Source organism: Phascolarctos cinereus, unplaced genomic scaffold (assembly GCF_003287225.1).
Source record: "Phascolarctos cinereus isolate Bilbo 61053 unplaced genomic scaffold, phaCin_HiC Scaffold_4;HRSCAF=312, whole genome shotgun sequence".
NCBI lineage: Eukaryota > Metazoa > Chordata > Mammalia > Diprotodontia > Phascolarctidae > Phascolarctos > Phascolarctos cinereus.
The window spans coordinates 560,864,561-560,883,911 of NW_027555847.1; the positions used below are offsets into that span (position 1 = coordinate 560,864,561).

A 19,351-nucleotide genomic window follows, 5' to 3' on the forward strand; every position below is an offset into this window, starting at 1 on the left:
CCCTTCAGGTTTAGATTGCTCTTTTCCACACTAAACATCCACAGTTCCTTCAATTGGTCCTCGTGAGGTCCTCTTTAAAATACTAAGTGTGTGGGGCAGCTAGGTGGTGCAGTGGATAGAGCACCGGCCTTGGATTCAGGAGAACCTAAGTTCAAATCTGGCCTCAGACACATAACACTTACTAGCTGTGTGACTCTGGGCAAGTCACTTAACCCCATTGCCTAGCCAAAAAAAAAAATACTAAGTGTGGAATTATGTCTAAACCCAAAATACTTAATGCATATTCTAATTTGGTTGAAATTCCTCTATTATTGCCCCCAGATTTTCTCCATTGCCCTTATCCTGGGATACTCCTTTCTATCTTCTAAGGCAGGGTTGGGGAACCTGTGGCCTTGAGGCCACATGTGGCTCTTTAGGTCCTCAAGTGCGGCCCTTTGACTGAATCCAAACTTCACAGATCTCCTTAATAAAGGATTTGTTCTCTAAAACTTGGACTCAGTCAAAAGGCTGTACCCAAGGACCTAGAAGGCCATATGTTGCCTCAAGGCTGCAGGTTCCCCATCCCTGCTCTAAGGTCTTCCAAACTAGCATTTATGGGTTCCACCAGTATGTTCTTTTGCTTTGGGTTGTTTTTTGGCTAGGCAGTGGGGTAAGTGACTTGCCCAGGGTCACACAGCTAGTAAGTGTTATGTTCTGAGGCCAGATTTGAACTCAGGTCCTCCTGAATCCAGGGCCAATGCTCTATCCACTGTGCCACCTAGCTGCCCCTTATATTTTTTTTTCATCAGTATGTTCTAAACCTCAAAATATACTATGGCCAAATTAGTTTGTACAATTCTTGTCCATAACCATTCTTCCATTATACTGTCTCTTTAATATTTTAGTACTGTAAATCCTTACATAAAGTAACTTGACTAAATGAAACTAAGTCTGGCAAAAGATGTATGATATCATCAGTATGGGAACTGCTTCTGCCAACAAGGATCACAACCCCTCCATGCCTCAGGAGGCAGCCTTCATGAGGTGGTACGGTTAGAAAAATTCATCACTTTGGCCAGCTTTCTGATAATGAGCCTCTCTAGGCTTACAGTTCACATTGACACTGTTCCTTATCAGCCCTGTATTTGAAGCTTTTCACAGCCTTTGAGAAGTCGGAATCAGATAGTTCCTCTGTGCTCTGTCCTTGTCAGATTGCATTTGGACTACTGGGTTCAATTCTGCATGCCATATTTTAGAGAGAGCATCAATAGGCCAGAGCTAATTAAGAAAAAGGCCAATAGGGCATTTGAAATCATGTTACAGGAAGACTGGTTGAAAGAACTGGGCTATTTGGCCTAAAGAAGAGACAATTCTCTGGAAAACAATTGCTATCTTTATATCTTTATGGGCCCAGCATGTGAAAAATGGATCTGATTTGTTTTGATTGGCCCCAGAGAACTAATGGATGTAAGTGGCTGAAGGGAATAGCATGACTCATACATAGAACCTTAAATTTAGAGCATCTGGAGGCCATGGAGTACAATCCCATCTTTTTACAGGAGGGAAAACTGAGGCACAGAGAGGCTAAATGACTTGCCCAGAGTGATGTAATTAATCAATTTATTCAGTGTCTACTATGTGTCAGACACTGACTAGTGAGTATCTAAGGTCAGATTTGAAACCATGAGTTTACAACTCTGAGACTAGCTCAATATCTACTACTCCACATTGCCTCTTGACTTGACATAAGGAAAAACTTACTAAAAATTAAACTTTCCAAAGTGGTATGGACTGTCTCAGGAAGCTGTGAAATCCCTACCATGGGTAGAAGACTATTTAATGGACAGAATGTTATAGAAGGAAGTCATGTTACAAGAGTGAGTTGGGCCAGATGACCTCTGAGGTTCCTCTAACTGAGATTCCATGAAAACACATCCACAGATGCCATGACTCCATTTATTAGTTGTAAAGAAGACTGATTCCTCTTACCTTTATCATAGATTTCCTTCAAGACCCCTCGCTTTATAAGCTCCTCTCGGCTTTGTCGCATTGATATTTTTCTTTCCAGGGCTATAAGGAAATGACAGAGAAACAGGTTTGAATCAGCACAAACATATTACACAAAGCAATTCCTTTTTAACAAGCCAAGTTCAGCACACCACTTCATCACACATTGTTCCTGATCATGACGTCTCTTCACAGATGGCGTTTTACTTTGAAACCTCTAGTACGTTTGCATTATTTCCCACTTAGTCCACGCTTCCTTTCTCCCCTGCCACCCCCTCCCCAAGAGTTTGAAAACTGATGTGGAAATGTCAACTCTCTTGGTTCTACTTTAGTGGGTCAGGAGTGAAGTCTGAGGGTAGCAGAAGGAGGTAGAGGAACACAGGCCCATGGGGTGTCCCACCTGTGTCTCCTGCTATTTGGCTCACCTTCAGAGCAACTAGGCATGGAATGAACTGCACGCCTTCACAAAAAGATTCCACCGTCTCTCATCAGAGCCAAAAGTTCAGGAGAGCTTGTGAGCAGGGGTCAGGAAGGGAGAGGAAGATGTTCCCCTTGGAACAGCAGGAATAATAGAGATGAATTCAAGTAAAAAAGAAGCCTAGGAGTAGGAAGCTAGGAACAGGAAAGAAGGGCAAAGCAAGGCCAAAAACCTGGGGGGACTGGCTGAAAGGAAGCCCTGGAGCCATGTTTTAACTTGTGGAATAAAGAAAACTGTTCTAGCCACTGCCAGTAGGGGCTTTGGAGTGTCAGATGTGATGGGTATTCTGGTTAACTTTTTCTCAGGCTTAGGAATTCAACAACTTTTTTTTGGAGGTACTTGGGGTTAAGACGACATGTACCACAGGATCACACAGCTAGTAAGTCTCTGAGTCCAGATTTAAACTCAGGCCCTCCTGACTTCAGAGTCAGTGCTCTATCCACTGTACTACCTAGCTGCCCCACAACAACTTTTTAAAAAGCAATTAGCCTTTGACAAAAGTGACTTATAAAATGAGAAAGGAAAATTGCTTATTCAGTAACAAGATGGAGAAGAGAAAGAGTAAATGTAAGAAGACATATTTAAAAGCTATTTTCTTACAATTAGTTCAAATGGGTGATAATAAGGGTGGTAAAAGGTAATAACACCCAAACTCTGAATTTATATTACAGCATTATCCTAACAATTAGAAGACCTACTCTGAATGTATCTTATACATTTACATATTGTCTCCCCCACTAGAATATCAGCTTCTATAGGTTGGCACCGTTTTTTGCCTTTTTTTGTATCCTCAGCGGGTTATTCAATGCCTGGTACAAAGTAAGTGTTTAGAAAATGCTTGTTGACTGAATATGTTCTAAGCCTAAGAGCTAGGGTGACCTTAGACAAGTCACTTAACATCATGGATTTGTTTCTTCATCTATAAATGATCTCTAAGCTTTTTGTTGTTGTTGAACATTTGCTTTTAAGTCATGAAGTTAAGCCTGGCATTATATTTGTTATGGGAAAACTTTCATTCAGTTTAAGCTAAAATATTTTTTTCACTGGACTCTCTGTTCCTCAGAGACATCACCAAACTTTCCTTAAACTGGGTGAATGCCACTGAGCAGCGTGGGGGTGCAAGTGGCAGTGGCAAAAAGCCCAGTCTGCCAAGGAGGGCAGGCACGCCAGTGGCCCAGACCATCCAGCGTTTGCCCCCATAACAGTTGTGTCTGCGTGTGTGTATCTAGGGAACTGCTCCAGATAACACACACCACAATGTCGAGACACAGACCGGAGGCCCAGGGGCCTGCTGAAGTTACATGGCAGTACAGATTGGCAGATGAAGGCTGAAATGTAGCAAACGTGGTTTCTACATTGAGGATGCAGATACAACACATGTTGGCACCTCTCTGTAGTTACTGGTCTCCTGTCCCCATCCTTATTTCTACCTATTTGAACTTACAATAAGAAAATAGTTTCTCACCTTCACTCTTTCTCCCCTCCAATCCATCTTTCATCATGGTACCAGACTAATCTTGCTCATGTCTATATCTGGGCACGTTACCCCTTTGCCCCAAAACCGTTAATGACTCTGGCAAAGAGATGAGTTGCTACTTTTTACTATTGTCTCAGACAAAGGGGTAACTCACCTCCTTGCCAAAGCTGTCTATCCCATCTCCTCCTGTTTCCTGGAGAAGTTTACCTTGTCCATCATCCTTCTCTCTTGTTCATCTCCAATCTTTCCCTATCTACTGGCTCCTTAACCTACAGACATGTTCAGGTTTCTTAAAAGATTTCTTTTAAAATGTTCAGGTGAACTTACCATTCACTCAGGCTGTCATCTTACATCTCTCTTTCCTTTCACTGCCAAGCTCCTAGAAGGCATCGTCTATCCTTGCTGTCTCCAGCATCTCAAAACTTATTCACCTCCCTACTTCTTACAATCAGACTGCCAACCTGTCCACTCAAATACAATTGCCCTTCCCAAGATCATGAATGTTCAGTTGTCAATCCTAGCAGCTTTCCTCTCCCTCCTCCTTCCTTCAACCTATTCTTACTAATTTTCACCTTATTATTTAATTTGACCTATTGTTCCAGTCTCTTGAGTTCTTTTTGATCTTGGTCAATTATCTAACATATAATGTTTCTCTCCCAGTCTGATGTCTTTAATATCACCTTCCATACAAGGTACTTCACACTTCTCATTTCAAATAATTTGCATACAGTTCCTATCTTGTGATACTATTTTCAGTGCCACTTATAAAATTACAAAACAGCCAATTACTATAGCTTCATAGACAGCATCACCACTGTCCTGAGAAGGGACATAAATCAGGGGCAAAAAAGGGAATCTAAGTCACCTGCCTCTGAATATTTTAAAGGAATATTGGATATATAAAAATCCCACAAAATAAAGGGAGAGGAAGGCTTGGGATGGAGAAGAAATAAGCTATGATGGTTACCTTTCTACCCAGAAAAATAATAGCTTTTGTCCTGTCCATCTTGAAAGGTTGTACTGTTGCACTGGGACTTTGGGAATAAGGTCCAGTTACTAGCATTTTTTTTGTATATAGAACTTAATAGATGTTTGTTAAATCAATCTGAGGAGAAAAGAAATGAAGAGAAAAATATCAAGTCAACAGGCTTGCTAAGTATCTACTACATGTCAGGGACATGGAGATACAAAGAAGGTAAAAAAAAATAATCCCTGCTCTCAAGAAGTTTACAGTCTAACAAGGTCAAAAAAAAGAAGAGGCTAGGGAGAGGGGGAAGAAGTAAGAAGGGAAAAGCAATGGATTTGGCACCTATTGAAAAGGTGGTGAGCTGAAACCAAAGGTGGGGAGCTTTTCTAAACAAGAAAAGAAGTGTCTCTTCTACTCCCTCTCATGGTGAGAGGAAAATGATAATGATTTGATGTTGGGAGAGAGGGTGGAGTTTATTCTGGCAATCTGGCATGTGGGAAGAAAAAGGTGTGCAACAGATAAGGAGGCTAAAAAGAACCATCTATCTATCTATCTATCTATCTATCTATCTATCTATCTATCTATCTATCTATCTATCTATCTATCAAGGCTAAAAATCCATTCTAAAATACAGGTATCACTTTAATATTATACTTTGAAAAATGATACCCAGAGCTGTATGGAACATGATGACCATTGTATGAACAGATGTCCACTAAAGGACAATGGAATGTGTCAAAAAGAAAATGAAATTAAATTGGCTCCCTTAGCACATAATAAGATGGCTAATCAAAACACTGCAAATTGAACAGAAGAGAGAGGCTCACACTAAAGAGTCATGATTTATAACCTCCCAAATAAAAGCAACTCCAAATAAAGGTACTTAACTTTGCAAAATAATTAACCAGAGGAACCACAGCACAGAAATTAGAAATTTGATACCACCTCCCCCATATGAATATTTGTAAATATCTTAGACAGATGGCAGGCATGCAGCATTAAAAAACAACCCGAAACCTCTCTCATTAGGAAAGAACTAAATTCCAGCCTGCTGAAGGCAATTTGTTAGAACAGGCTGTAATATCAACACAGATAAATAAACCTTCAGTAAAGCATGAAACACACTATCTCAAGGGTCATCCAGACAGAAAAAAATCTAAATCAAGATGAGCTGGCCTTAAAAAACTGATTCTATTTCAAGGCTCATGCAGTTAGAAAAAAAAATCTAAATAATAGATTATATTATATATACATCCATATACATATACATAATATATATGCTGGCCTTTAAAATTTTATTATATATTAACATTGGATAAAGAACCATTTTAATAACTCATAATTTTTTTAACCAAGAAATATAGATATTTGCATGTCTATAAAATGAGATTTACAGGCACCTGAATTGGTCATATGGTCCTACCAGAAGTAACAATAATATCTTAGATTCAAATTAGTGATTTAAGTTTAAATAGTGGCTTTCTCTCAAATGTCTTATAAGGTAGGTGGTTAAAGTATCATTAGCCTTATTTATAGATGAAGAAAAGGCTCAGTGAGGTCAATGGATCTGCTTAACGTCAAAGAGTTATTAAGCTTTAGAGCTAGGATTCAAATCTAGATTTCCTGAGTCCAAGTCTAGTGTTCTTTTCGTTATAAAATACTACTTCTCTCAGTGTAGTGTTGTTTAGTCATATCTGACTCTTCATGACCCTGTTTGGGGTGTTCTTGGCAAAGATACTGAAATGGTTCACCATTTCCTTCTCCAGCTCATTTTATAGATGAAGACCCTGAGGCAAACAGGGTGAAGTGACTTGCCCAGGGTCACACAGCTAGTAGTATCTAAGGCCAGACTTGAATTCAGGAAGATGAATCTTTATCCACATTAGGCTTTATCCACTGAGCCACATAGCTGCCCATGGCTTATAAAAATACCGTACAAATACTAGATGTAGCTGGTGTTATAGTGGATAGAGTGCCTTGCCTGGAGTCAGGAAGACTTGAGTTTAAATCTAGCCTCAAACAATTTGATTTGAATTCAGGAAGATGAGTCTTCTGATTCCAGATCTGGGTACTCGATTCACTAAGCCACCCAACTGCCTGTAAATCCGTGAAACTGTGATCCTGGGGTAAGAAAGAGAAGCCTTCTCTATTTATACTTCCAGAATGAGGATTTTATTTAAATGGCTAGGCATTCTCTTGCTAACAGGTCATATGTGATAGAAAGGCAGTTGAAGAAATAATACTCAGCTACAAATCTTAAAAAAAAAAAAAGATTAATTCTAATGACATGACCAAGATTTCTAATCTTTGAAGACAAATCTGTCACATCATAGGGTACAAGACTGCAGTTCTTGTAGTTGGAGAATTTGTGTTCAACTCTCAATTATGCCACTTACAAACCATGGGCAAATGATTTAACCTTTCTGGGCTTTAATTTCTTCATCTATACAATGATGGGGTTGAAATAAATGATTTTCAAGGTCCCTTCTGGCTCTAAATCCTATGATCTCAAGGAAAAACTGTTCTTTTCTGAATAATTTTTGGTATATTTTCCCCTTCTGCCCATTCCATCTTAAAAGGCTACTTGCCTTACCCTTTTCTCTAATCTCAAATGCTGATATGTGGATTCGGTTCCTGTGTTTCTGAAAAAGCCAGTGAATCAGGAACTTCTTATTTGCCACAGAAATTCTAATGAGGATCTGGGAAATGATAGGATCAAGTCTCCTGGATAAGATGAATTTGTCAAAGGGGACTGGGAAGTTTTCTATATACCAGGCCACAAAATTAATTGAGTGTGGAAGCAACTTCTTATATTCTTTATTAAGCTAAAAGATTGATTTTCTAGGTTAGAAGCAAATCCGAGGATTAAGAAAGGAAGCAAGCTAAAGTTGGAATGGGTTATCTGGTGCTGCTCAGGGTGCCAATCTATAGGTACTTATCAAGATTCCCAGGTAAGTCAATCTGACTTTAAATCATATTTTGAAGGGGGGTGGTATCTGAGACAGAAAAGAAGGAAAAGCTGAAAAATGATGAAACTACACCGAAACCGATTACAGTGTCATTCCTTCAATCCAAATAATGTTCATTACACAAGTCTAATCTTGTCTATACTTCCTATTCTCTTCCATTTAGAGTTTTTTTTAAAAACTCCAGTGAAATGGGATTTATAGGCAATAACGAAACTATTAGGACCCTAGGGAGTAGGCAGATAAGAACCTCTCATTGGCCTGCTTCAAGAGGGTCATAGATTTAGAGCTGAAAGAGACCTTTGAAGACCTTTGAATTCTGCCTACTCATTTCACAGATGAGAAAACTAGGAATGAGGGAAATTAAGTGACTGGTCCAAGGTCACACAGGTAGTAAGTAACAGAGCCAGAATTTGAACCTAGGTCTTCTGACTCCAAACCCAGGAGCTTTTTCCTTAGTACCATATTACCTCCAAGGATAAGGAGCTCTACACTATGCAGCAGGTGAAGCCTAAGGCAGTCTACTACGACTTTAGAAGAAATACCACTTTTAATCATGTGTGATCACAGCACAACCCTAACCAAACCACAATGATGTTACTCTGAATCAATCCATCAACAGGCATCAATTAATTAATTTTGGCAAGGCAATCAGGGTTAAGTGACTTGCCCAAGGTCACACAGCTAGTAAGTGTCTGAGGCTGGACATGAACTCAGGAAGATGAGTTTTCCTGACTCCAGGCTGGCACTTTATGCACCAATCCACATAGCTGCCCATAGCTTACAAAAATACCACAGAAATACTAGAGGCAGCTGGTATTGTAGTGGATAAAGTGCCTAGCCTGGAGTCAGGAAGGCTGAGTTTAAATACAGCCTCAAACACTTACCAGCTGTGCGACCCTGGGCAAGTCGTTTGATCTCTGTTTCAGTTTTCCTCAACTGCAAAACAAGGATGATAACAGCGCCTCCCTTTTAGGGTTGTTGTGGGGAATCATATAAGATAATCTTTGTAAAGTACTCAGCAGGGTGCCTGGCACACAGCATGTGCTACATAAATTCTTATTCCTTTCTCTTCCCCTCTACAACGTATTGGAAGAGGGGAAAGAGGGACAAGCAATGGAAGGGGAAAACATATTGGACATTTTAAATGATGCTCTTACTTCAAAATACCATTTCCTAAAGAATATATACAATTCTTTTTCTCTGCAGCTTAAAGTCCTCCTCCCCAGATCGTTACCAAAAAAAAGCCAAAGCCTACTGTCATGTGACCCAGGAAATGAGATTTGTATGGGCTACCGACAGTTTTGATTTCCACCTAACTTGGAGGACATCAGACAGTCCCATGAAGGTCTGAGAACTTTGATGAAATATTGACCAGCTGTAAACAAGGAAGGGCTTACACAGTATGTGACCAGCAAAAGGAAAGTTTATCATCAGGCATAAGCAGCAATTCCAGAGAGAATTCCAGAGATTTTTGTAGTTAGCGGCCATCTGGGAATTAGGAAGAAGGATTGCTTAAATGCACAGGCTGGAAAATTGGCCAGTTTCACTTTTCAAGGTTGAATCAGTGCATAATTCTGATTCTACTGGAAAGAAAGAAAGGGGGAAAATCACAAAAAATCTTTTCAAACAAGAGGAAGCTAAATTCATTCAAGAGAGAGAGCTGAATACCTTTTCTCTTATCACAAGAAAAGTTGCCCATAGACAGGAGCTGCTCTTTTACCTATGAAAAACAAGTAATTCAATAGCAGCAATAACAGAATTGGTGCTATCATTTACACTCTGGACCATAGACCAAAATTTTCACCTAAAATACAGTGATCTCATATTTATAGCTGCACTTTGCTGGCTTTAGACAAGATATATCAGTGACTATTCTGCTGCTTAAAAGTTATTTCTAATATCTGGAATTCAAGTGAGCAGTTTCTTAGTTTGTGTGAATCACAGGATAAGAGATCTGTTTTCTGGATGAACTAATTTGAAAGGTCACTCAACTTCCTTAATGCCCAAATTTCCCTATCTGTAAAATGAAGAGGTTTTAAGAGGGTCAAAGACAAGAAGAAAGTTCAATATATGTGCCAGACTATTCATAGCAACATTTTCTTTTGAGGCAGCAAAGAACTGGAAATAGGGTGGAAGTTCATTGATTTGGAAATTGCTGAACAAACTTCAGCATATAAATGTGATATAATGTTATTATGTGGTTTGTTGTTGTTTAGTTAATCAGTTGTGTCTGACTCTTTGCAACCTTTTTGAGTTTTTGTTTGTTTGTTTTTCAGCAAAGATACTGGAGTGGTTTGCCATTTCCTTCTCTTGCTTATTTTACAGATGAGAAAACTGAGGCAAACAGGGTTAAGTGACTTGCCCAGGGTCACACAGCTAGTCTATTTCAGAGGCAGGATTTGAATTCAGGTCCTCTTGATTCTAGGGCTGGCACTGTATCCACTGCACCACCCTGATGCCCCTATTTTGCAGTGAGAAATTACCAATATGAGGAACTCAGAGAAGTCTGAGAAGTTCTATATGAGGCAATGCAGAATGAAATAAGCTGAATCAGAAGAATGTAAGTGACTATAGTAAAATGGAGTCAAACTCTGAATCACACTGTAATAGCCAATCTTGAATCAGGAAGAAAGGTAGAGAATGAAGGGGACAGAATATTGCACACATTATGAGATACAGCAAGCACATTAGCTGTTTTTACTAAGATATTTTCACTTCTTACAAAGAATGATTCAATTCTGGGGAAGGACTAGATATTTATTCAGAAATGATTGAGATATACAGTATGAACAAAAAAATCAATGAAACTTATTTAAAAAAATAAAATTAATAAAATGAGAGGGTTCTCCTGCTCACTCCCTCAGAATCAGTTCATGTAAATCTTTGCAGGTTTTTCTGAAATCCTCAATAGCCCTTATTAAAGCAATAACTTGGGCCTGTCTATTGGGAGGGTTTCATGGAGTCAACTGTGTCAATGACAGGAGGAGATCAAGCTTTCAGGAGCCATTGAACTCCATGGGACTGTCTCCTTCCTGTTGCCAATCCACACCCACCCACTGTTCCATGTGGAGTCCCACTTAGGCCAAACCAGGAAAGCTCTCCAAGGATCTTATCAAGACTGTAAGGATTGCTCCTGACTGTACTTTCCACTAATCCTGAATCTGCAGGTTAGAACTTTGGCATAGATTTCTGCTTTGAATGTTGGAAACTTGAGAGATAGCATGGTATCATGGACAGAGTGCCAAGCCTAGCAGTCAGAAAGAGCTGGATTCAAGTCCTGCTTCTTTGACCTATTCTGGGTGACCACAGGCAAATCATTTAAACTCCCTGTGTCAAATAACTCTCTAAAAGTTGCTGATGAAGTGCTAATCTTCACTGGCAGAGGGAGATTTCTACATTCATGAAATCACAGGTTTGGAATCCCCCCCCCCAAAAAAAAAAAAACAAACCAACCAACAACTAAAAAACCTTTAGGCTTCTTAACATTTATAGTGATCACAGAACTATCCGTGTTGTCAGAAATCCTGTATCAGCAAAGAATTAGTAATTTTCTCCAAGTTAACTAGCCTTTTCATTCCAGTCAGGAACTGCAAGGGTAGATGTCCCTAGATGAGGGATGGCATAGAAGGCGCTACAAGCATATTCCAGCTCCTAGGTCTCAGTATCAATGTGATTTCATATTCAATTTTCAGCAGAGGCTCTCCGCAGAAATTCATGATGAAGAATATCTTTTTTGTCATATTGACCCCTTTCTTATGGGAACATAGCAAGGTATGCTTAATGAAACAATGAAATGAAAGGGAATTTAAATCCACAGTCTGACAAGTCCTTAGTCACCACTTTTGCCTCCCATGTTATTAGAAAATCTTCACTGAAGGTATCAAGAGTGCCCCCAGAGCGATAAAGGATGCTATACTCTGGAAGATTCAGTGTTTTGGGGTTTGTTTCTCTTATTTGCTGGAGAGTATGTCTAGCTTTTTGTAATTGTGCTCAGAACTACAACTCACATTTCTACCACATTATCTGTTGTTTCTAACATTCCCTACAGGAATAAAGAAGAAAATCCATTGATTTGAGACTAGTTAAGTGGGTTTCTCCTGCTAGATGCAGGAAACATAATGACGTGCTATATTTCACTCTGGACATCTAATTATTATCGATTGTTTGATAGGAAGTGTATTGCCTAAAGGACTCAAGAAATAGACATAAAATTCTACCTTGCTCTGTGTGATAATCTGTCTGCTTCCCATTTCCTGGTAGGTAGAAAAGCCCTATGCCTTCATTTTAGTAATGAAAGTGCACAAATAAGCTTGTATGCTTCTCCAGAACACTAGATCAGTCCTGTTGAAATATAAAGAAACTGGGAGTTTGGGTCAGGGCATGGCACTTATTGGGTAGAAATCTGGTTCTGGCTTTGCGGGTTTCAGAGCAATTTACTGACACTCTTGAGTTTCAGCCTCCATAAAATAGGGATATATGCTAGGGCCTTGCCCTCAGCACTTGCCTAAATGGAAGACACTTTAATATATGAAGTACTGAACGAAAGTTCAGATCCAAAACAAAAATCTTGCTGCAAACAAATTAACTTGTTTACTACAACTACACAGATAACATGCTTTAGTATCCAAAGGCTTAGGAGAAATGAGTTATTAAAAATTAAGGCCATGAACAAACTTAAAGGCATCTTTTTGCCCTTCCTCTCCCCTGCTCCAAGCACCATGAAGCCCCTATCCCAGCTTTTGATGATTAAATAGCTATTTATATGGAGGAGTGAGCCCATAAAGTCTAGGAAACTTAGAGAAAATGTTTCACAGACCCCAACTAAAGCCACGAGAATGGACTTAAAAATTTGTAAAGAAAGTCATTGAGGTAAGTCAGATTCCTCTCTTGTTTTCCATTTCGCCGTTTTATACATTTTCAACCAATTACAATGATCAGAAGTCTCAAAGCGCAGATTGGGGAGCAAAGGCAACAGATAATATCTTGCCTTTGTACCAATCACTACACCAGGAGTTTCATTTATGTAGTTTCATTTAGGATTTCTTGAAATTGAGTATTGAAAAACCAGGCTTTGATAAAGCCTATTGGGATTCAAATGGAGCTACCTGACCTTGCCTTAAACCCAAATCATTTTGGCTTTCACACAAATAACAGGTTCCAGTCCAAGCCTCACTTGGTCATTGTTTGGGTTTTGATGGCTCAGAGTGAATGTAAATATCAATTGTTTCTGTTCTGGATAGAAGCCATGAGTGTCTTCCCCTCCCAATTTGATTTTTTTTTTTTGAGTAGACAAACTAGGTCATCTTTTGCCTCATTTCTTACCTACCCTTAAATTACTGAATGGGTGTTGCCTTAGACAAACGAGACCTGGGAAAGACCATAGTTTAAAAAAGGCTAAGGTCTCCCATTGCATGTGAGGCATCTCCAGTTGTTCTGACCTATATATTGCTACTGGACTCAAATGACCCTGGAGGAGAGAGTGAGGCCAATGACTTTGCATAGCTCTGTGCAAGTCAAGACATCACTCTCCTGATATCATTGGTCTTCTTTGAGAATGAAGGACAAATAACAACACCAGCGGGATGCTTGGGAAAAAAGGAAAACCAATAATTGCTTATATACATCAGTCATGTATAATTATATAAATTACCATATAAAATTATATAAATATATTATATAAAACTATATTAAAATTATATATTATATAAATTATATGTAATTTTATAATATAATTATATATAAATATAAAGTATAATATTATAAAATAATATTCCTGTATAAAATGGGAAAGTTGAGAAGTATCTTTAATAATGTCATATGACTATGAGCTGTTCTGAGAACACATGGTCCTCAGTTGCCATAACAGTTGATTAAAACCCAACTTGATTCATGGACTAGAAGAGCCACAGATCCAGCCCTCCATTGTGGTACACTGACATAACAGAAAACTGTAAAGCAATTAAGATGGATGATTACCGGTACGAAAAAGAAATTGGGAAAAACCTCTGGGAAATGACACAATACTAAGGAAACAAACAAATAAACAACTCTGGGATCAGAAGAATGGAATAGAGACTATGATCATGAGGAAAACTGAATGAGAAGCAACAGAAAAAGAATTATGATTTGGAACACAGAAGGAGGCCATGAGAAATGTTCACCTTCTCATTTGCTTCCTTTAGGGGTTCAGAACTATCAGAAAGCCTTAAGGATGCAGAGGCAATAAAGGCCTACAATGTTGGGAACTCCTATCTAGTTGAGCTCTTGGATGGAGCCATCAGAAATGCACCGAGATCCGGGTCCAAGTACTCGCTCCATCTTAGGATGAGGCTTTGAGGCTGGTGAATGTTTACTCTTGAACAACAGTTAACTTACTGACCCAGATGACTGTTTAGAACTTTATGCCTTCTACACCCACTGTCTATATCCCTATACCCTTAGTGTTTGGGTAAGCTATGGAAGTTGATGCTATTGAGCTTACACAGACACTGTTATCAGTCATTATGAGATGTCAGGATCAACTGATTCTCTTCCCATTTAAGGCCAAAAAATCCTCCCTTCTCATCTCCTTAACCCTATGATCCAGAATTAATGACATAGGACCAAAAATACACTTATAATAGGAACTTTAAGCCTCAATCAGCTAAGATTCTTCCATCAGGTCCCTTACATGTTAATGGCTTCTGAGAGAAATGATAACAAATTACTGAGGAGATCCAGGTTTTTTTCTCTTCCTTTATCCTTATTCTCTATTAGGTGGAACTAGTATCTGAAGGAGACTGCTGATAACGAAATTGGATTAATTTTCTCCTGAACCTTGTTCAGACCCCACCCAAGTAGGGAAGCCCATGGAGTTCTACTCAGGCTTGGGTGCCGGTAGAAACTTTGTCTAGTTTGCCCCAGGCTGGGGTGGTCTGGGAACAAGAGAGATCAAAGTTAAGTCCCCCAGTCCCTCATTTAGAATGACTCCACCTCTGCTTATACTATTTATTCTTCTCATTAATTAACTAATCAGAGTTGATTGCTGCTCTTAGGAATACCACTCTTCCAAAGACATATAAGCTTTGAATGAATTCTCTGAGAGGGTTTTGGCATTTGAGAGTGCCTCTGACCCTTTTATTAATTATCCACTAGCATAATTAATAATTGTCTCTCGAGTTTTTTATGTCACATGCTATATAAGTCCATACTATATCTATATGTATATGTACATATGTATGTATGTATCCTAACAGTATAATATAAGCTCCATTATGAATGGAATGAAATCCTAGCCTAGTGAAAAAGTTCTTTGTTTCTCTGGATTGGCTTCTAATAAGGTAGTCACTTGTAATATTTTTCCTTTGAATCCTCAAATGCTTAGCACAGTGTCTTGTACATAATGGATAATTAAAAATGTTTGTGGAATTCAATTGCATTGAATTTCTCAAATGGGAGAACTATTCCACTTTGATATCTGTTTTATACTTCTCTCTAACTTGTTACATGAAACCAACAAAAATGGCATATTAAAGAGCAATGCATCATACTCCTTTGTGCCACGAGTAAATCAGAATTATAAGAGGCTTAGAAGTCTACAAAGCTCTTTGGGCATAAGAATCCTTTCATTTTTTGGTCTTTGTATTCCCAGTGCCTGGCATATAATAGCAGCTTACTAAATGCTAGTTGATTGATTGATTGGGTTATTGAGAAAAAAAGCATTTTCTCTTCTACACAGTCAGTGTATCATCCTTCATCTCTCTGGTTCTCCTATTTCACAACTAGGTCTTTTGTTCAGAAGCATGCTTTGGGTTTTGGCTGTCATTTTGGCATATTCTTTAGTTAATGATGATGACAATATATAAAACAGCACCATCTTCAAACAGGCATCTCTCTCGATTTCTAGGAGGGTAAATTTATACAGCACATATGAAATCTCTAGCATTCAAGTATTTTGAAACACTAGAGCAAGTGAGTCAAACAAAAGCATCTTACTTAAGTCCAACTGGGGTGTGGAAAGAAAAGCAGGAACAGGAAAAAAAAAGAAAACAGAAAATAATATGACATGTAGTAGAATGATTTGTCAGAGCTTTCCTTCAGGCACTGTTTGCTCTTTTCCAACGTCATCAAAGCCATGCTGTTATGATGGGGCATTGCCAGATGCTTCATGCATCATATTACTCACATCACAATTCTTTGCCTTCCTTGGCTTAGGAGGAAATCATTAGTCTTATGCTTTGAAATTCTGAGTTATATTTCTGATGGATGCTTTTCCACTTGCTTTGAAGTAAAATGTAGTATGCACAGCCAAGCCTGGCAAATCAGTCAACCTTAACTAGAGTGGAAATATAAGATTCAAAATTCTATGATTTGATTGAGATTCCATCTATTGACATTATGAATGGACTAGAATAACTCAGCATAGTGCAATAGCTTCTCATTCTTTTTTCCTGAATTGGTTTCCAAAAAGGTTATACATTGAATTCTGTTTTTTAAGAAATCTAGGCAGCCGTTTACCATTTAAGGTGTGAGGCAAAGCATGCCGGATTTGGACTCTGAGGACCTGGGTTTAAATTCCAACTCTGCCACCTGTGTGGCCTACGACAAATTACTTTATCACTCGGTCACAGTTGCCTCACCCTATAAAATAAAGTGGCTGGATTAAAATTCTTCTATAAGGCTTCTCCTATCCCTAAATTTATATTTCTTTGTGCCAATTGCTTGAAATAATCTCAAACTTTGCTTTGGATATTAGTTCTGATGGGGACCTAGCTGATCACAATAGAATACAAAGAAAAACATTAATATAATGTTGTTCTTTGCAAACTGTGTTGCAGGGACTGTATGGTCCCCAGCAGACAGCTTAACAGAAAGCCTTGCCTGAGGCCATGTTTACACAGAAATGAAAGATCAAGAGTTGACCTGGAATTGAGTCAATGATGATGACAAAAACCCTTAAACAGGGCTTTACAGTTTGTGGACATTTTATATTCATTATCTCATTTTAGTTTACACATATATGCACGTATATTTATATGAATATAAAATATATCTATTATGTATACATATACACATGCATATAACAAACACAAATATACACACATATATTTTGCCTGGACCTGTAATTTCTTTAGGTAGGAAACTCCTAGTCAAGAATCCTCCCCTTATAAATGCAAATCAGCAATTGCTCATCAATTAATAGGCTTAGAAAATTGTTTGAGGCCCTGAAAGGTTCTGTAACTTGTTAAGAGTGACATAACCCCCTTTCAGAAACAGGACTTAATCCTATGTCTTCTCGATTCTGAGGTGAGGCCAGCTCTCTCCTCTGCCAAGTTGCTTCTCCTTTGAATTTTATAATAAGGGAGTTTTCTTGGGGAGACCCAGCCTTGGGGATTTGCCTCAAGAATAATACTAAAACCCACAATGTAATAATAATTACATTCAGTAAAGGGCCTTTGATGAAACGATTAAAATTTAATTGGAGACTAAATGATTTATTCTAAAGAACTGATGGGTCAAAGAATAAATCAGAGAAACAAAGGAATATTCAATCACAGAAAATGACAACAATGAAATAATATACCGACACTTTCAGGGTGCAGCTAAAGCAGTCTTTAGGGGAAAATTTGTATTGCTAAATGCTTTCAAAATTAACAAAATATAGAAATGAAAGATTAACGAACTGGGGATGTAACAACAACAATAGAAAAGATGCAAATCAAAAGATCCCAACAAGACCAAATTAGAAATTCTGAAAACCAAAGAGGAGCCTAAGAAAACTGAAAGAAAAAATCCATTTCATTAAAAAAACTCAAACTGTTTTTTGAAAAAAAAATCTAATAAAATAGAAAAACAGCTATTTTGGTTACAAAAGAGAGAGAGCCAAATTGCATTAAAAATATTAAAGGACAATTCCTAGAGTAAACTATGACCGATCATGAGCTAAAGAAGTATTCATCATATAGGACCCGAGATCATAACTGATGGTTATGATCCCAAGGCTCACAGGCTACAGGTTACTTCTATCATGCAACCTCTTTTCATCTCTGCTTCTTAGAATACCTTCATTCAAAGTTCAGTTCATAGTTTCATTATTGCTCTCTGTTATTGTTGAGTCATTTCAGGTGTGTCAGACTCTTTGTGACCCCATTTGGGTCACCGGAATGGTTTGCCATTTCTTTCAGCTCATTTTACAGATGAGGAAACTGAGGCAAAGAGGATTAAGTGACTTACCCAGGATCACACAGCTAGTAAGTATCTGAGGCCAGATTTAAACTCAGATCCTCCTTACTCCAGGGTTGGTGATCTATTCACTGAGCCACTTAGCTGCCTTGTCTGCCTTCTCAAACATTTATGTATATGTTTATCTGTTTACTTACTGTATGCTCTCAGTAACATGCTAGTCCCTTGAGGGCAGATAGTGTTTTAAATTTTCTTTATATCTCCAGAACCTGACACAGTGTCTTATACAAAGCAGATACTTAATATATGCTTGTTAAATTGAATTGAAATCTAACTCCATCTTTTTTTCTGCCCACTCTTGCCTTCATGCACGTGCACACATTATCCCTATCTAGAATAGATTCTGCACCTATTAACATACTGCTCTTTCTTCAAGGTCGAAGTCAGATGTCTCCTCTTTCATGAAAACATCCCAGATCCAAAACTACTATCTTCCCTACCACTAGCTAGCAGTGATACCATCCTCTTACGATTAACCTTAACTGCCTCTCTGAACTTTCTTGTGCATTAAATCATATGCTAACTTATATCATAGTTATTTGTCTGCCTGTCTCATCTTCTCTTAGGAAATTATAAAATCCTTGAGGACTGGGACTGAATCTCCAGAATTCCAGATAAGGAGCTTAATAAATATTTGTAGATTTGAATGTAACCTGAATATCACTTTTATTTGAAAAAGAGATAAAAATACTCACTTAGTAACAGAAATTAATGGAATTTTCAGAAATAAAACCTTTTTCTCAGGAAGAGAGAAATTAGAAGGGTCTGTAAAGAATACATATGATTCCCATCTTAATAAAGCTGCCTTAGCTCAAATTGTAGAAATGTTGCAGAAACCTCAACCAAAAGGCCTATGTTTGGTGGAAACAGTAGACAAAGGGAAAAAAAAAAGATGAGAAGATGGTTTCTCCCCCCATGGAAGGAAATAATGTGCTCTTTGCAAAATGAACATTTTTATCCAACATATTCTTTCTCTTCTGGTGCATTCTTGCTTGAGATTGGAATGAAAGCAATTTTATTAGGCAGATACATATGCTCAAGAGAAGGCTCAAAATGTAAGTCTCCTCAATTATAGGAAATTAACCTCTACTTCAGTCCACCAGGAAACATGGTTCTGTGAATTGTCTGTCTCTTCCACCAGTCCTTGTGACTTGAAATAATGCAGTCAGTTCAGGTTTAACTATCCAAATGAAAGTATCCTCCACTTTTTCGGGGAACAATGGACACTGAAGGCAGGTACAAGCTTCACATTC

General features: G+C 38.3%; 1 protein-coding gene across 9 annotated transcripts in view; it reads right to left on the bottom strand.

Annotated features, from left to right (window-relative positions):
• The window catches only part of PHACTR1 (phosphatase and actin regulator 1), a 655,396-nt gene that overhangs the window by 154,219 nt on the left and 481,826 nt on the right, over positions 1-19,351 (bottom strand). For all 9 annotated transcript variants that reach the window (XM_078153594.1, XM_078153598.1, XM_078153595.1 and 6 more), the window contains one exon: positions 1,969-2,049. In XM_078153594.1, the coding sequence (XP_078009720.1) occupies positions 1,969-2,049 (81 nt within the window). The remainder of the gene's footprint in view (positions 1-1,968; positions 2,050-19,351) is intronic.